This window comes from Culex pipiens, chromosome 1 (genome assembly GCF_016801865.2).
Source record: "Culex pipiens pallens isolate TS chromosome 1, TS_CPP_V2, whole genome shotgun sequence".
NCBI lineage: Eukaryota > Metazoa > Arthropoda > Insecta > Diptera > Culicidae > Culex > Culex pipiens.
In genome coordinates, this window is record NC_068937.1 from 96,356,482 (window position 1) to 96,373,644 (window position 17,163).

Genomic DNA, 17,163 nt, shown 5'->3' on the forward strand with positions numbered 1-17,163 from the left:
ACATTGTTTTTGTTTCGCAATTAATTTAAAGATTAAAAAAATAGGGGCCAAGGTGCCCTTTCCTGAAAATATTAGTTTTTCTTTAAGCTGAGAAAATATACTATACCCTCAACTTCATATTTGAGTTAAAACCACTCAAATATATAGACACATTGAAATAATTTAAGTTTTAAAGAGTCACTTAATTTTTAAATGCCGATATCAATTTGTGAAATAAATTTCAATACAATGCCGTTAAAGATCAACATAAATAAAACTCCTTTAAAAAGATGGAACGGTATTTTCAACTCGCTGGTTCTCGGGCATAACTCAACCAACCGGGACATTTTTTTTTTTAGTGAATTATAAGGATGTCTAGATGATCCTTAAACTTTGCAGAACTCGATTTGATCAAATCTGTAATTTATGCGATCAAAAACGTCGTTCCAACTTTTGTTTGCTCTAGTAAAAAAAATCGCCCGAAAATCCGCGGAGACAAGCCCAAAAACCTGTGAGTTGAAGTTACCGTTCCAACGTTTTAGGGAGGCTTTGGCATCCGTGTTTATTTGACATGCGTTGGGCGTCCCAGTATTAATAATTTCAAAGATATTGAAAAGATTGAAAAATTAACTTATTCAATTTTTTTTTGTATTTATTTTGAAGTAATATCTCAGCAACCAAAGAGTCGTGTGGTGTTCGTGGGGGAGATCGGTTCGTGAATCGACGCGCGAGAAAGTGATGGAAGTTCTGGAATTTTTTCAAAAAAATTGCGGTTTGGCCATGAAAGTGGGCCTTCAGTCGTGTGGTGTTCGTGGGGGAGATCGGTTCGTGAATCGACGCGTGAGAACCTGCGAGATAGTAGTGAAAATTCGGGAATTCGTGTCGTCGTGTGAATTTCTGCTGTCGAGCGGGTTGTTTGCGGTCCGGTCGGTGCTAGTACGTTGCGACGTTTGTTATGAAGAAGTCGTACGCTGTGTAGCAGAGCTATTTCATACTTTTGGGATATTATATTATGAATTGCACGTCGCCGATTAAAACGATAATTATAACTACACTTCCTTCCAAAGCCCTTCCCATAGCTTCGTTGCTCGGATGGCACGCCGTCGGTATGAAATAATATACTTAAAAATGTGTTATTAATTGCACATTGCCGAATAAAACGTTTTTTATAATTACACTTAGTTGTAAAGCCCTTCCCATAGCTTCGTTGCTCGGATGGCACGCCGGCGGTAAGAAGTTTCAAAAAATGCGCGATTAAATAAGTCCTTCTCATAGCGTCGTAGCTCGGAAGGCAAGGATCATTCATTTTCTGGTCATATCATCTACCAAGATGAATCCTGACCTTCCCTTTCCTTCCCCTACTAACACAATTCCCCCACTTCCCGTGATGCTTGAAGGAGATGCTGTGGATTCAACGGTCTCATGCGGTGTCAACAGGTATAGAGCGACACACTCTGTATCTGATGAGTCTGCAACTTCAACTATCGGACTAACATTCCTACCTTTGTTGAACTGCATCTCCTTGGGGGGGCGCCGGTATTGACTTAAAGCAGAGATCTTCAGGGGTTATACAGTGAGGATGATTAGCTCCCACTACTCATCTGTTGGTTCATTGTGTAACTTCAGCTGATCCGTCAATAACGGAGTAGCAGCTCATTGGCAGTCAACCATGCTCATGCTCATGCTCAAGTAATATCTCAGCAACCAAAAGTTGGATCAAAAATCTTAAATCGTAGATAATTGCTTATTTAAACAACTGAAAAAAAAATGTAAAATAAATTCCAAATTTTAGCTCAATCTTTTTTAAATTTATCAAAACACGTAGTCGATAGCAAAATCAATTTAAAGTAAGAGTAAGACTTAAACAATTTGGATGTCCATGACTAAAAGAATGATTTTTAGCGCGTTGTCTACAACTTTTCCAAAGGCACGAAATCGATTTTCGAGCAATTCTATACAAATTCGGTCTTTATTCTTAAATTTTATTTTTTGATTTTTTTAATCCGTCTGAAACCTTTTTTGGTGCCCAAGCCATTTGCCATTAGTTTGTCCATATAGTTTTCCATACAAATTTGGAAGCAATGAAAATTAAAAAATCTGTATCTTTTGAAGAAATTTTTGGTGGATTTGGTGTCTTCGGCAAAGCTGTAGGTATGGATAAGGACTACACTGAAAAAAATGATAAATGGTAATTTACTTTGCCTATTTTTAATTTCACTTTTTGTCACTAAAACATGATTTATTTTTTTAAAATTTTGCCAGCTTTTCAGAAATTTCCAGAACGGGCAAAAAATCGTTGTTTGAGTTATGAATTTTTGAATCAATACTGATTAAAAAAAAATCGAAATATTGACCGCAACATAATTTCAATTTTATTTTTCGATGTAAAATCGAATTTGCAATCTAAAAGTACATTAGTGAAATTCTCATAAAGTGCACCGTTTTCAAGTTATAGCTATTTTTAGGTAACTTTTTTATAAAAATAGTTGCAGTTATTAATTTAAAAAATTTAGTGCCCATGTTTGCCCAATTTTGAAAAAAAAAATATTTTTGAAATGCTGAGAAAATTCTTTGTTGCTTTGTTGCTGAGATATTGCCATGCAAAGATTTTAAAACAGAAAAATGGATGTTTACTACCCAAACAACCCATAGTTTTCCTATGTCGATATCTCAGCAACTAATGGTGCGATTTTCAATGTTTAAAAATAAAACTTTCGTGAAATTTTCCGATCTTTTCGAAATCAATATTTTCAAAAATAAAGTTAAGACTAACATTTCAAAAGGTCGTAATATTGAATGTTTGTCCCTGTCTCTGATTCTTGTATGGAGAAAAAAAATCAAACAGCTCGACTTTTTTGGACACACTGAATCATTGGAATCAATCATGCTTAAATAAAAAGAAAAGTTGCTTTAGTTTGGATTTTTATGAATGTTTGGAATAAAATAAATATTAACTAGGAGCTTTCATAACTAGATATTTTCCTTAAAATAAAATGAAAATATTTTTTTCCTGAAACAAAACTTTTCTATTTAATTAATTTCGATTTTAAGAAAATATTAAAAAGCGCATTTAAATTAAATCATGAATGCTGTTTATATATCAAAATAGCTTTAATTCTTAAAGCATATTTATTCTGGATGCAATTTATTGCACTGCAATTCCATAATTTTGAATACATATGTTTTACTAAGTTGCTTGTTTTGTTGAGAGTATTTTTTACTTTCTGTACCATTTCAATAAATTGTTATACTGTTATTATTTACCTTAAACTTTGTGATATCATACTTTTTTCACACTTTTAAGTGAATTTCTGTTTTTTTTTTATATATATATGAATAAATTCGTTTTAATGGTGTTACAGCACCTACACAAATTAAAATGTTTTCTATTTGACCCAATGTCACCCCCTCTAAAGGGTGAGTTTGAGTTAATTTTAAAACGATTGGCATTTATGATCGGTGTGATTATACTGGCCATATTCTGGGAAAATGTTGGTAAATTCAGGAGCATTCCCCAACATTATTTATTTCGATATAATTTGAAATGTTTTTATTGTGTTAAAATAACAACAGTAATATCGTTTTTTGACCAAAAGTCACCACCACTAACGGTACATCATTTGTGGATAAACATTTTTGAAATCTATACCTATTTTGTTTTTTTTTAAGATTTTTCACCTGGGAGGAAAAAGCCACGTGGCCATATGGGGGGGGGGGGGTTGGCTTGAAACCACGAAAAACCATGAGGGGGGAGGGGGGGGTCAAAAATTCTCCAAAAAAAAGGCCACGTGGTTTATGCACGACCCCTTAAGTCTCTAATCAAAATCAGTTTAGTTAAGTACTTCATAAGTTTTGCTAAAAAACGATCTTGACTACATTCTGGAAGATTGTAAAAAGGGTGGATCTTATTATGCATATATAAAAAGTATTAAAAAGACCTTTCTAACGACCCCAAAACACTGACAACTCTTTCAAAAGTTATAAGCACTTAAGTGTTATTAATCCACTTTTTCGAGGCCAGATCTCATATATTTTGATGAAAACTTTGGTAGGATCTATCATGCAACCCATCGTTAGTCGTGGATCTCAGATATTTCGATGAAAATGATGTCCGGAGCTGTCATGCGATCCATTGTTTGGTGATTAACCTAAGACATTCCCGATGAGCCCAACAAATTGAAGATCTGATAGCCCTGTCAGAAGTAATGAGAACTTATGCGTTGATTATACAATTCTGGAGCAACATTTGAAAAGGGAGGGGGATTTTGTCAGGTGAAACTATTTTGCAAATTCCGAGCCAACAAAACTACATAACCCGCAGTCTTAAAACGTTGCTGGGAAGGCCAGCTGTTAGGGGAAATATACCCTTTCTAATCAAACACCTATCATCGTCATATGGAGAGTTTGATGCTCGATTAATGCTCCAAAATATCAAAATGTATTGGAACGATGATGATCATTAAAATTTGCATGTATTAGTCATCCCGTAAATGGTGTATAAATGTAGTAGTGATGTTTTAATCTGTTTACGTCAACGAAGTAAACAAACATATTTTTTTTAAATATTAAAATCAAAATAATTAAAAATGATTCTAATAATCGAAACGATTTCGCATCGATTTAGGATGTTCCGTTCAGGGATACCTTTTTTTCAAACGCGGTCATCTGCTAGGGACCATTCATAAACCACGTGGTTTATAGCTAGGGACCATTCATAAACCACGTGACCACTTACTTTTTTTGAAATCTCAAGCTCCCCTCCCCCCTCCTCCTCGTGAACAATCGATGGAGAATTATTTTCAGAGACTAGAAATGTTGCATTCTTTATTAGATAAAGACTGTTTTCTATTAGGGGAGAAAATCGTGACGTCAGAAATGAACTCAAATCACTCAAAGTTCATTTTGTGAGTGACTTTAACATTTTGGCCTACTTTGACAGCTACATTGTCCCCAGTTTTCTGATGGGAGAGAAAAGGAGGCGAATACTTTATGAAAATCATACCTGTCAAAATTCCTAGCCTCAAAATTTAATCGCGAGTTGCTTTTCTCCTCTATTAGGTTTTACAGCGTGACGTCACGAGCGCACACGCACACACATTTTTATTTAGACACACGTGCAAAAAATGTAAACAGTGCAGCCGAACTGTCAAATTTCTAACCTAAAAATCGAGTCGGCGTAAAACCTAATTGCGAGCTGATTGTTTCTGATAGTTTCAACAGGGCAATCAGTGTGATTTGAAATCTTGATAATTAAAACACCGGGACCGGTGGTGTAGGGGTAGGCTTGGTTGCCCCAGTCGGCCTGGGTTCGATTCCATACGGCACCGGTGCCATTTTTCAAGACGAGACTTGTCTGATCACGCCTTCCGTCGGACGGGGAAGTAAATGTTGGCCCCGATCAGGTGTAGGAGTCGTCTCCCTGGGTCCTATCTCGGCGGAGTCGCTGGTAGGCAGTTAGACTCACAATCTAAAGGCCGTCAGTTCAAAATTCCGGGGTGAATGGAAGCTTAGGTGAAAGAAGAAGTTTGCAATTGCTTCAAAAATGAAGCCTTCGGACACCTAGTTTCGAGTAGGAATTTAATAGGGCAATTGATTTTTGATTTCATTTGATAATTGAAACAGTAGTAGTTACGATTGCATGGTTTGCTACTTCTTTATTTCCATGTTTTGTGAAAATACGTGTTGAATGATGTGTTCTTCAAAAAATGACTCAAGTTTGCTTTTAATCTGATCTGAAAAGAACTCGTTGTCATGGTTGACGATGTGATAACCAATTGGAGTGTTCCGAGTACCGTTGATGTAGTAAATAATGCTTTTGGAAGCACTGCATGCGTGCAATGATGTTTGCGCTTCAACTTCCGATTTTTTTGTTCGGTGAAATCGGGTCAAATTTGGTTTCCGGGAGCTTTCGAAGATAAGAATCGTTTGATCATCATCGGAAATGGCTGAAATATTGCGTAAGTTTATTATACTATATCAACATGAATCAAATATTCAATTATTATTTATACTCACCATCCGGTGAGCAGCACAAATAAGTATGGCATTTATCAACAAAGAATCTAGTGCCTCTCAACTTCAAGTTAAGGTCCTGTTCTACCAGTCGAAGAATTCGCCCTACCACCCGTTTGTTAGCTTTTAAAAGCTTGTGGTTGTGCATATTTTGTAGCATCGCTTCAGCTTTTTTGGCCAAGGTCTTCGATTGGGCACCAACAATTTCGGGTACAAACTTAGAAAGTATGCGCCCTTTTGCATCATCATATTGAGATCGATGCTGGTTTTAGAGATGTTTGCGAGTCTTTGGAGAGCTGAAACAAAATGGTAAAAGTCATAAAACGTATTTGCACGTTTTTTTGTTTATTTGTTTATAAGTAAAGCGATCAATTACCGTATAAAACGCTCTAATCTTTGGTTTGTCCATTTCGTTATTGGTCGTTCTTTCTTCCATTCTTTCAACAGCGACAAGTCCGTAGCCAAAATCTGCTTCAGATTGTGTGGAAGACCTGTCCGGGTCGCCATCCGGCACGCGCTTGTCGGGTGTCAAAAACTGTGGTAGAAAGATTGCAGATCGTGTGCTGCTGTTCGACGTAACGACCTCCTCGCTGGCCGCATCCCGGGGGAACTTGTTCGGGTGGCCATCCGGCTTGGGCTTGTCAGGTGTTACGAGCTGAGGTGGACAGAACGCGGGTCTTGGGCTCGGACAGGTTTCCTGGCTGCTTCCCTGAGTTGTCGCCACACTGCTCGGCGTGCCGTCCTCTTCATTGCCCGCGCCAGAACCTAAAAAAAAAAAATCAAACCATCCACATTAACGACCCCGGGTCTTTTGTGGTCTCTATTGCAAGTTTCTGCTCGAACCTAGGAGTCCGAAGGCTTGAATGGGGAGAGCACCCAAACCTCTTTCTACTCCAAGGAACCTTCCACCCCAGTGTTTGAACTGACGACCTTTGGATTGCAAGTCCAACCGCCGCCAGCGATTCGACCGGAGTAGGCTTGGTTTGGTGTGTTGTTTGTACTTATGGCATGGAGACGACTCCTACACCTGGAATGACTTAACGGCCTAACAACCAAGGCCGGGACCGACATTTTACTTCCTCATCCGATGGAAGGTTGGAGCAGATGGGAATCGAACCCAGAATCATCCGCTTACAAAGCGGACAGCGTAACCATTCGGCCACGCACTGCGCCAGAACCTGGAGAAATTAAAACAATATTTGATCACAATTTTATGTCAACAACAAAAAAAAAAACTTACCTTCGATTGCAAATTCCTGTGGGTTTCTCCACGGATCTTGGAAGGTCCACGCGAGAGGATCCTCGAGGGCACGGATTATTTTTTTTTCTTTCCCGTTCTCGTGCAGCTTTGCAAATTTTCCTTACGCAAGGCATTTTTCATTATTGTTCAAATTATTTTATCACTTATTTCACTCCGAATGCTTGTGGAAATCCGCAAATGACAGATCAGCAGATACAAAACATAACTGTCACAACATTGCGTGCCAGTGAAAAGTGTTGCCAATCAGGGCAGAGTTTCATAAATTGTTGTGTTATTTCTATTTTTCCTGAAGATTTTTAACTTTAAAATCAATTTTAAATATAATGTATCAACCAAAACAACTTAACAATCAATTGTTTCAATATTATATGTAAGAAAAAAGCAAAAAAATCAAGCAAGAACACTTTATAATGTGGCAGTGCGTGGCCGAATGGTTACTCTGTCCGCTTTGTAAGCGGTTGATTCTGGGTTCGATTCCCATCTGCTCCAACCTTCCATCGGATGAGGAAGTAAAATGTCGGTCCGGCCTTGGTTGTTGTAAGGCCGTTAAGTCATTCCAGGTGTAGGAGTCGTCTCCATGCCATAAGTACAAACAACACACCAAACCAAGCCTACTCCGGTGGAATCGCTGGCGGCGGTTGGACTCGCAATCCAAAGGTCGTCAGTTCAAACACTGGGGTGGAAGGTTCCTTGGAGTAGAAAGAGGTTTGGGTGCTTTCCCCATTCAAGCCTTCGGACTCCTAGGTTCGAGCAGAAACTTGCAATAGAGACCACAAAAGACCCGGGGTCGTTAATGTGGATGGTTTGATTTGATTTTTTAGAAAAAATTCCACAGGTTTAAATTTTTAACATTGAAATTTCAGCAATATTATTTTTGATTTATTTGGGATTTTTTTGAAGGGGAGAGGGTGGACAAAAACTTGAAATAATAAAATTAGCAAGGGCGTTATATTTAAAAAATAGTTCATTGCTTAAATTTCTTGCTCTGTAACAGCTATTAATTCAAGAAAGGGTAGTAAGGGTTAACATGCTATAACAGGAAATCGTCTCGCATGCCAAGAAATGTCCTCAACAAAATGTATTATTGTTGAATTGCATTCTCTTCATGTACGCTTCACCATGAGGTTGACTCAACATTTCCAAAATAAAGGATAGAGTTTTTTTTTTAAATAAATATTTAACGAAATGAACATAGCTTTTTTCCTCAATGAGCCCTGCTTGACCTTTCTTTGGAGGGAATGAGGATGCAATGGAAATCCAGTGTCTGACACTTTCTTTAAAACATTCATGCTTACACTTTTGTTTATGTTCGGCCCGATCGTCCAGTCCCCTACGTTGTGCTTCATCTGCGGGGACATCCGGAACAGTACACGAAACGAATATTACGACGGCGGACGAAGACACCACTGGGAGAACGGTACTACAAAATAAAACACGGCGACTTCCTTGGTTCCGATGAGACGACCAGTCTCAACGGGTGTCAAATCGCAACAGAACGTATATTTTCACAAATATTACAAACAACATTCAAAACAATAACAACTCAAGCAGACGTCAGTTGCCACCAAGGCTGTATATCATAGGTACTCGCGATCTTGCTTTGCATTAGTGTGAGTGCATGGCTCCGTGCCACTAAAACCAAAACAATAACAAACGAACAATGGACCATGCCAGGAAAACCAAAACATAAACAATGTCAGTGTCAGTGGAGTGAGAGAGTCAGAGATAACGATTTTGACAACCGCACTACTACACACTCAATCGCGAGTACCTTAGGTAGAAAGCCATGAGTTGCCACCACTGACGACTCTTTCGTACTCACCCCCCCCCCCCCCCGTGCGACGGGGGGTGATAAATAATCACCGATAATAGGGTCCGCGACCTTACAGTTTAATTATATGAAAAAAATATTGGTTAAGTAACAACAGCAGTTTTTAGTTCATCATATTTTATTCATATAACTGACAAAAAATAGTACAGTCATCCCACATATTCGGAACACCCACAAATTAAAAGTAGTACTTTTTAAACAAAAAACTTAATTTCAAGACTATTTTATCCATAGCATCAAAACACTGCCTCCAAATGGCTGTTCCATAATTGTGGGATGTTATTGTGCCTCCCACAACATCACTAAGCTTGAGTATCACTGGTTTCAGTGTGTGAAGTCATTTTTTTGTTACAAATATGTACTCCTGGAGAGATCCAAAGTTTGTTTACATCCGTAAGAAAAAAGTGTTCCGAATTTGTGGATTTCAAGGGTCAAAGTTTTTCTTCAAAAACTTAATATAAAAGTTAAAATTTGCAGATGTTCGATACAGCATTCGAAACATCGCAAGAAAAGCTTTCAAATGAAGGTAAAAGCGAATCATCAAGTTCAATTATCGATTTGCTATGATTTTTTTAACATTGGCCGATCTGTAAACTGTTCCGAATATGAGGGATGACTGTAATTCAAAAAATCAAATAAATAAAAAGATTCGTAGAGTTGTAAAAAAATAATTTAGAAGGATACAAGTATTAATATCTTTTAAAATCATAACATACAAAACTAATTCTATGAAAACAAACAAACTTTTTAACATATTTTTTAAAGTTTTTAGGATATCTTTTTGTAGATATTTTTAGAATAAACTTTGTGAGTTTTTGCATCCTCTCAAACATGAGCAGGTATTGTATTTTTTTACATTTATTTAAAATTAGCAATTCTTTTGAAAATTAAAAATAACGAATAGTTTTTGGGTTGTTTCTGCCATAAGCTGTTCTCATTTTCCCTGTTAGATTTTTTTTTTAATTTTTGTGTTATTTTTTTTAAACATTATCAATTTGCAGGAGCACATGTGCAAAACATATTTGTGAAGTTTTGCATTTATTATTTTCTTTTAATGTTATCTAAATAAATTTCTGTGGAGTTTTTGCATGCTTTTAAGCAACTTTGAAAAATAATTGAGTTTATATTATTTATTTATCGTATTTTGTTAAATTTAAAACAACAAAATATGCTTTCTTTTATTTTTTGTTGTGCAATGATACAAATTAGTCACAAAAATAAATAGGGGGGGGGGGGAGGGGTGGGAATGAAGAACCTGAAAATCAGCCAAGGGAGGAATTTGACGAAAAAGGTTGAAAACCACTGCACTAGGACAAGGTAAAATAAGTTTGTAAATTATAAATATTATGTATCTTTGAAACATAATTAAAAAAAAACTCCAAATTTATAGAAATTTTTAGTAGATCAAATTTCATATCAAACTATATCATCAACCTTATTGATGGTATATTTGACGTGAAAATAAAATTTTAACACCTAAAATCTGATTTTGACAAGATTAACCATGACTATCAAAGTCACCCCGGGATTAAAAATAAGAATTTTCAACGCAACTCTTTGTTTTTAAACACTATTGTAAAAACTTTTTTTTCAAAAATGGTGCGTGGAGCTTGTGTGGCCTACCCCAGTACATGTTTTAAAAATAATTATCTTGAGAAAAATCTTACTGGTTGAAAAATATTCCAAAAATAAATTGAAATCCTATCAATGTCACCCCGGTTTACGGTACACACAAAGAAAAATTACTCTAAATTTAAAAAGATCGTTCGTTGGATTAAAAGTTCGCGTTGGTGAATATTCGTAGAAAGTTCAAACTTTTCAATTTAAAAGTTGGAAAGTTTTTGATACTACCATGCATTTATGGAACAAAATCGTTGTATTGGTAAAAGTATTTTACTTTTAATTGGAAAAGAAACCTTTTATGGCAAGAATACACAACATTTAGCACTACAGGGATAATTTCAGAAAAATGTGCTTGATTTTTTACATTTATTTCTAAAAAATTAAACAGTATGTTAGAAAAACACTTTTTTTTTGTATTTAAGGTGAAATTCGAAGTCCTGAAAAAAATGGCCGAAAAGGCGACCGTCCTTTGCCCTTAATTTGAGTCACTGATTTCCATTACGACCTCAATTCTTCCTGATGAAAAACTTCCCTAAAAGCAAACTGGCTCTAGGATCAAAATAAAGCCACTTACCTTAACCAAACATTATCTCGAGCAAGATACGATCACAATTTACCAAAATAACGAGCTTTTCCTGTATTTAAGTGCTCTAAACTTCGATAAACTCACCAAAATTGCCAAGCCAGCAAAAAATATTTGGATGCTGCTTCTTCTTACTAATTTGTCTGTTCTTTTTCACGATTTTCTTCTTGAATTTGGGCTCTGCTTTAGATTCACTGTTATTTGATGCTAACTTTATGGATGAGCTTCATATCACTACACACTCCCTTATTTGTGGAAAACTTTCCGAAAATCACTTTTTGAACACTTGAAAAATTATACTTTAGTCAGAATCTGCTGATGTATCGGCACGGCAGCACACGAAAAAATGGTTGTCTTCTTCTTCGTTCGTTCAAGAAACAAAATCATCATTTCGAACCGAACTTTTGCCAGAGGCATATATAATTCCAAGGTTTTATTCGTTTTGTATAGCCACAAGCCATTTTCAAACACACTTCAACATCCGCAAATGTTGTTGCCAGTAAAAGTTTGAAGTGAATTGAGATTGAAAAAAATAAAATGGTTATTTTTCCATCAAATTGATTTGAAATTGTTTAAAAATATTTTTTATGAGCCTAATATTTATCATTCTATAGAAATTTATTACTTTAAGCAGTAAACAGAACCAATTTTAGAATAATCCAATGTAATTAAATTTTATTCACCCTTGATTCGGCAACTCTGGTGTCGTAACCTCCAAACGTCATGTTTTCGAGGAAAGTCGGCAAGAAGGCGACCAAAACAAAACAAACAAAATCTCTCAGTCGCGAAAAGAGGAATTTGGCCTCCGTGGTTGTGGAAGTCTGGAAGCACGACGATGGTCCTGGACTTCGTCGGCGGTTCCTGCATCGAGATCGAGCTGCTCGGAAAACTGGACTGGATGTGCTGGTGGAGCAAGAGGTTGGTGGTTTTAAAACTTCCGTCTAGATTTTTCCGAATCAAATTCGCATTTCCGTTCCGCATATACAGATTGCATCGAGTGTGTAATTGCCACGACATCCAAACGATGGCCGTCAGCGGCTGGATGAGGACATTTTGTTTTTTGCCGATCGTCATTCTACTCAAAAGCTGACCGAAACCTACCAGAAGTTTATGGTAAAGTTTGCAAAAGATAACGCCAAACGGGAGGATTGGCATAATCGGCCCTCTTGGGCACGGACAAGTTCCTGTGGAATTTTGGAAAATCTAGGAGGTGGCGGTAAAGGTAAGTTCGAAAATATTTTTGGCAAGGATTTTTAAATAATATTTTTCTTGTTGCAGCTCATTCCGTCACTTCCAACTGAGGGGCATCGGTGCCAGGGACCCTATGCAACTCTTCTACCTACACGATTGCATCACCATCTGCGGCCGCCTTAGTCCTAACCCGATTCTTGGTCCGTCCCAATCGCGGGAAGTTTTTCGGTGTAGCATGGCCAGGTTCAGTGATTTCCGGAAACGTTTCCGAAACGTCGTGGCCGCCGTGATGTGCAGTGGAAAAGGAAAAAAACAGCTTCTCCTGTGGCATCGGAAACGACCGGGAAGCATCAACATCGGCTGACGATGTTGATGACGGAGTGAGGCCGCAGTTGTGAGGAGCGTCCGACGGGAAATCTTAGCAAAAACACAAGAAGTTTTTTGCGGAGCACGTGCTGGACAGTCCGGATTCGTGTTGGAGGACGAGGACGTCATTTCGGGTTGGTGGCGCCAGGCTCAATTGAAGGCAGCAAGAAGATTATCGCGGGTGTTAAACTTACTGTGCAGTGATGTCAAAACATGAACGTGAATATAAAAACGTACCTCTATTATTGTTAATAAAGATATAAAAACAATTCAAAACAAGTGCTACTATTTTAAAAACGTAATCCAAACTAATTCAAAAGATTAAGAAAAAAATGGTGGTTTGCTCAGCAAGTACCTTGACCCAGTATGATGGATTCTAGAATTTTTTTTAAACCGAATTAGGCTAGAAAATAGCTGAAATAAGTATAACACTATTTTGAAATTACTTTAATTCCTTTTTTTCTGAATATTACACTACTTTTAAACGTTTAGAGACTCAAAGTTCAAACAAACCCGAAAACGTAATCTTCATTCATGGAAAAGAATTTTTATTACAGCCAGGTTAAGCTGCCTAAAATAAATCAACCAGCAACAACATATTACAGCCCAAATCGTCCATTCCACTTTTTCATCAAATTATGATTTCTGGTGCTTTTTGTGTAAATTATTTTCTAACGGTGCTCTGTTAGGTGAATTCATCATAATAAACAAAACAAACATTATTTTGTTTGATTTTGATTCGTAAACAACAACAGAACAATCGGCCTGATGATGCTAATGATTTTAATGACTACAAGGATGTAGAAGACAACGAAGAAGAAGCCCAAACAGATTCAGACCGATTTCACCTTAAAGCTTCTCCACTAGCTTCTGCTTCATACGGTACGCCACCGGTCACTTCCGAATACCCCAGGCTGGACGGTTCCGGATGGAGGCTTCGACGCGCGACAGCAGTGTAACACGATGGTCACGTTTCCGGCCTCAATCAGGACAATCTTGGAGGAGTTGGCCATTGATTCGGGAAGGGTGGTCGACGTTTCCCGGCTGGAAAGTAAAGTGCCTGAACGGGGAGTTCCCGATCCTGGAAGCGCATCCGGAACATGGAGTTGATGAGGCCCTCGGAACGGAGTTCGATTTTGAGCACGTAATCCTACTTCGAGAGTGACACAGATTTTTTTTGGCTCACTGTCCAGATTCATTCGGCTGAAGCTGCGCCGTCGCGACGTGAGTGTTTGTGGGCGGGAAGTTGCTAAAAGAAATGGAAAGTAAGTGAAGTTTGCTAGTCACTGCACACATTCTCAATACTCACCGGTGCTGTAAACCGCAGGCACCGAGTGCAACATCTGCGCTGACTACCTCCGATTATGTAGCTTTTCGTTGTCCTCCTCTTCTTCGGAAGCCCATCGTGAAAATAAACTTTCGCGTACTTGTCCAAAAACCGGCAGCGCCATCTCCTCGATGATCTCGCCCCAGTCCTCACGCGAATTGACCTGCAACCACCAACACGGGCCACCACCACCCAATACAACCGGTGCGAATCCACATTCCTACCTCTCATCCTACAAAAACAAAAAAAATCAATCACAAACCCCACAAAACACCCAAGCTTCCTTCTTACGCATTCCGGCCGTGGAACAGCTGCAGTTCCTGTAAGAAGCTGGCCTTGTCCTTTTCGAGCACTCGATCTCGTCCCGCTCCTGCACCACCCTCCTTCGAAGGCGTTCCGCTGCTGCTGTTTGGCTCACGAAGGTTTCTGCGTCCGAGTCCTGGCTGCTGCCGCGATCGGCTTTGCTTTGCGTCCTAGACTCACCAGCACCACTGGACCCACCAAAGTGTTTGTTTACATTTGCGACTTAGGCGTACACGGTTACACGAGAACGTCAAAATGAAAGAAATTTTACAGTCGAATTAAAAGTAAAAACTTTTAAATCAGTGAGCAATGAGATTTTCAAAAACTGTAGCAGTAAAAGTTTTCATTTTCAAAACAAGAAAAAAACTTTTAATGTAGCAAATTTTAACAACTTTTTAATTCAAAAGTAAGTTACTTTTGTCATTACCGTAATATTTTTTTGTGTGTACCAAATAAAGAATGTTGACTAACTGAACACACCAATTTTGTTAGCCTTAAAAATCAAGCAAGGCAATGTAATTGGGCCAAAGTGAGTTTTTTTACAATTGTTGTACCCAATGTGGTTGTTTACATTTGGAATGAGCAGGATACACCGTTTGTTTACAAACTCACTTTGACCCAATTACAATATTTTACTTAAATTGTTCTTAAGTTTGCCAGCAGCTCTTAAACATTTTGTTTTCTATTCTTACATGCACAGTAAAAAAACCTGATACAAAATTTGCAATTGTTTAAATCTTTGTTCATTTTGTTAGCAGAAAATAAGATTTTGTAGCGAAAACAACCCTTGACTTGAGTAGCTATTTTTCCCTGTTTTCCATCGCCTACTCCGTCCAGGTCGTCTCGAACACAATTCACTGCCGAGGTCGTTCGCCAACCTTGGCGCATTGTGGTCCATCCCATTCTTCTCCCACCCTCTCCTCTTTCTCTTACTTTTCTTTCTTTCCTCGCTCGCGGACACTTTCATTCAGGATCGACCGGTTCGCTCTCTTATCATCATTGCCGATTTTTTTTTTTCTCTCTCTCTCCTTTAGTCTCATCCGTTCTTCGCTCGCGCGAGTGCATGCTCGTTCGTGAAATTTCGAAAATAATCACACCGAGAAGGTGCACCTTTTATGTTTATTGGCTTAATCACAGTAATAAATTTGATTTTTGCCTTATTACCTTGGGCGCGCAAGTACGTCCCCTCGCGCGTATTGAATTGAGGCCACCAAAAAAGAACGTAAATATTTCGGATCAAGTTTCGATATTTATATCTTCGATGGCCTCGTTTTTTTTTGCGACGGCGAGGACGATCCGACCCAGTGTAAATTACGTTAAAGTAACGGTACCTTTGCGGCGGAATTGAATTTCTTACTTTTTAACGCAAAAGTCTACAATTTCCGCGAGTCCTGCCGCAATTATTCACGGTATCTCCGGGACGACTGACGGATCTTGGAATTCCCCTGTCCCGAAAAAATCAAAACAATTCGCAGCAACCCTCCCATCTGGACCCATTTCGAATCGTAATTTTGCTATTAACCCACTTGCGAAGAGTCCGCAACCAAAGCCTACTTTGCGAATCAGATTTGTTGTTTTTTGTTGGAAGAAAGTAAAACCGCACCAACTGACAGATAAACCCAGTCAAAGAGATTCTGTCAAACAAAAAATAAAAGAAGCAAACTACAGTCGGACGAACGCCTACGGAATGCTTAATCCGGCAAAGGTTTAGTTTGCTGTTGTTGTTGAGCGACTCCGCAAGTTCAAAATATATTCTGCTGGTTTGCCCCCATTTGCATGGAAAGTACCCGTTTCGGGCCCGGACCCGTCCTGTCCTGTGTCCTGCTCCCAGCCGACGGCGATTTATTTTTGCGAATCAAAGTAGGCTTGCTGCTGCAGTTGCGAGTGTTAGGTTAGGTCACCACAATATTCTCGATTTCATTGGTAAGTTTTCAAACGAGCACTTACAATGAACTCACTTTCATGAGCGATGAACTCGAATGCATGTAAAAAGTCACAAACAGGAATCAGGGAGTAGGAAATAGGACGCGAATGTCAAGAATATGAAGGAATTCGACGATAAATGGGAGAGAATTGAGCGAAAAGAGACCGGAAATGGACATTTTTCTCTCAATTCTCTCTCGTTTTGCACAAACGATGAACGTTTTGACCGAGCGATGAACGTTTTGACCGAGCGATGAACGTTTTGACCGAACGATGATCATTTTGCTTCGTGCGTGTTCGAAAAGATCTGAGTGAAAAAGATAATAGACGAAATGTCCCCTTGATGCCCAAATTAGCATACAAGGCTCGTAAACCTGATTGGATTTATGGCTGGGAGAATGGGGATAGGCGAAAAATGAAAGTTTTTTGAAAACGTATTTTTGGTTTGGTTTTGTTTAGATTTCCTCACCTTCGAACATTTTGAAACTACAAGAATTCATTGTTGAATTTCATCTTGTGTCACATCTTTTTGAAAATGACCAATGAAATGTGTCAGCGATAAAAAAAAACTTATTCAATTTTTACAACCTTTAAAAATCAGGGCTGCGGAGTCGGGTCATATTTCAAACGACTCCGACTCCGACTCCGGCTTTCTAAGATTAGCCGACTCCGACTCCGACTCCGGCTCCGGCTTTGAACAAATGGTTGGCTCCGACTCCGACTCCGACTCCTGCCTACCAACTCTAGCCGACTCCGACTCCGAC

The 17,163-nt window shown here is 38.4% G+C and overlaps 1 protein-coding gene and 2 long non-coding RNA genes across 5 annotated transcripts; 1 reads left to right on the forward strand and 2 right to left on the reverse strand.

Moving 5' to 3' along the window:
- Positions 1-5,628: 5,628 nt before the first annotated feature.
- LOC120428204 (uncharacterized) lies at positions 5,629-7,564 on the reverse strand. 2 transcript variants are annotated; one of them, XR_005607057.2, is made up of 4 exons: positions 7,232-7,564; positions 6,368-6,756; positions 5,995-6,287; positions 5,629-5,924 (listed from the first exon to the last, which is right to left on the reverse strand). It is a non-coding gene; the product is annotated as an uncharacterized LOC120428204 (long non-coding RNA). The 2 variants fall into 2 exon arrangements; XR_008211776.1 differs by having other exon boundaries at positions 5,995-6,756.
- Positions 7,565-12,074: 4,510 nt separating this feature from the next.
- On the forward strand, positions 12,075-13,456 carry LOC120428203 (uncharacterized). The gene is made up of 3 exons (XR_005607056.2): positions 12,075-12,207; positions 12,277-12,511; positions 12,568-13,456. It is a non-coding gene; the product is annotated as an uncharacterized LOC120428203 (long non-coding RNA).
- Positions 13,457-13,702: 246 nt separating this feature from the next.
- Positions 13,703-14,919, reverse strand: LOC120428202 (uncharacterized). Of its 2 annotated transcripts, XM_052706657.1 has the most exons (4): positions 14,465-14,919; positions 14,156-14,405; positions 14,033-14,095; positions 13,703-13,963 (listed from the first exon to the last, which is right to left on the reverse strand). In XM_052706657.1, the coding sequence occupies exons 2-4, from the start codon at positions 14,187-14,189 to the stop codon at positions 13,722-13,724; spliced, it is 339 nt and encodes a 112-aa protein (XP_052562617.1). In that variant the 5' UTR covers positions 14,190-14,405; positions 14,465-14,919; the 3' UTR covers positions 13,703-13,721. The 2 variants fall into 2 exon arrangements, with proteins under 2 accessions (XP_052562617.1, XP_039449115.2); XM_039593181.2 differs by having other exon boundaries at positions 13,703-14,095.
- Between the last annotated feature and the right edge of the window lie 2,244 nt (positions 14,920-17,163).

Excerpts from the sequence above, each read along its gene's own strand:
- LOC120428202 (XM_039593181.2), bottom strand. The coding sequence starts at position 14,189 with ATGTTGCACTCGGTGCCTGCGGTTTACAGCACCG. Across the intron at positions 14,096-14,155 it reads GCCTGCGGTTTACAGCACCG|CAACTTCCCGCCCACAAACA; the intron begins GTGAGTATTGAG and ends CATTTCTTTTAG.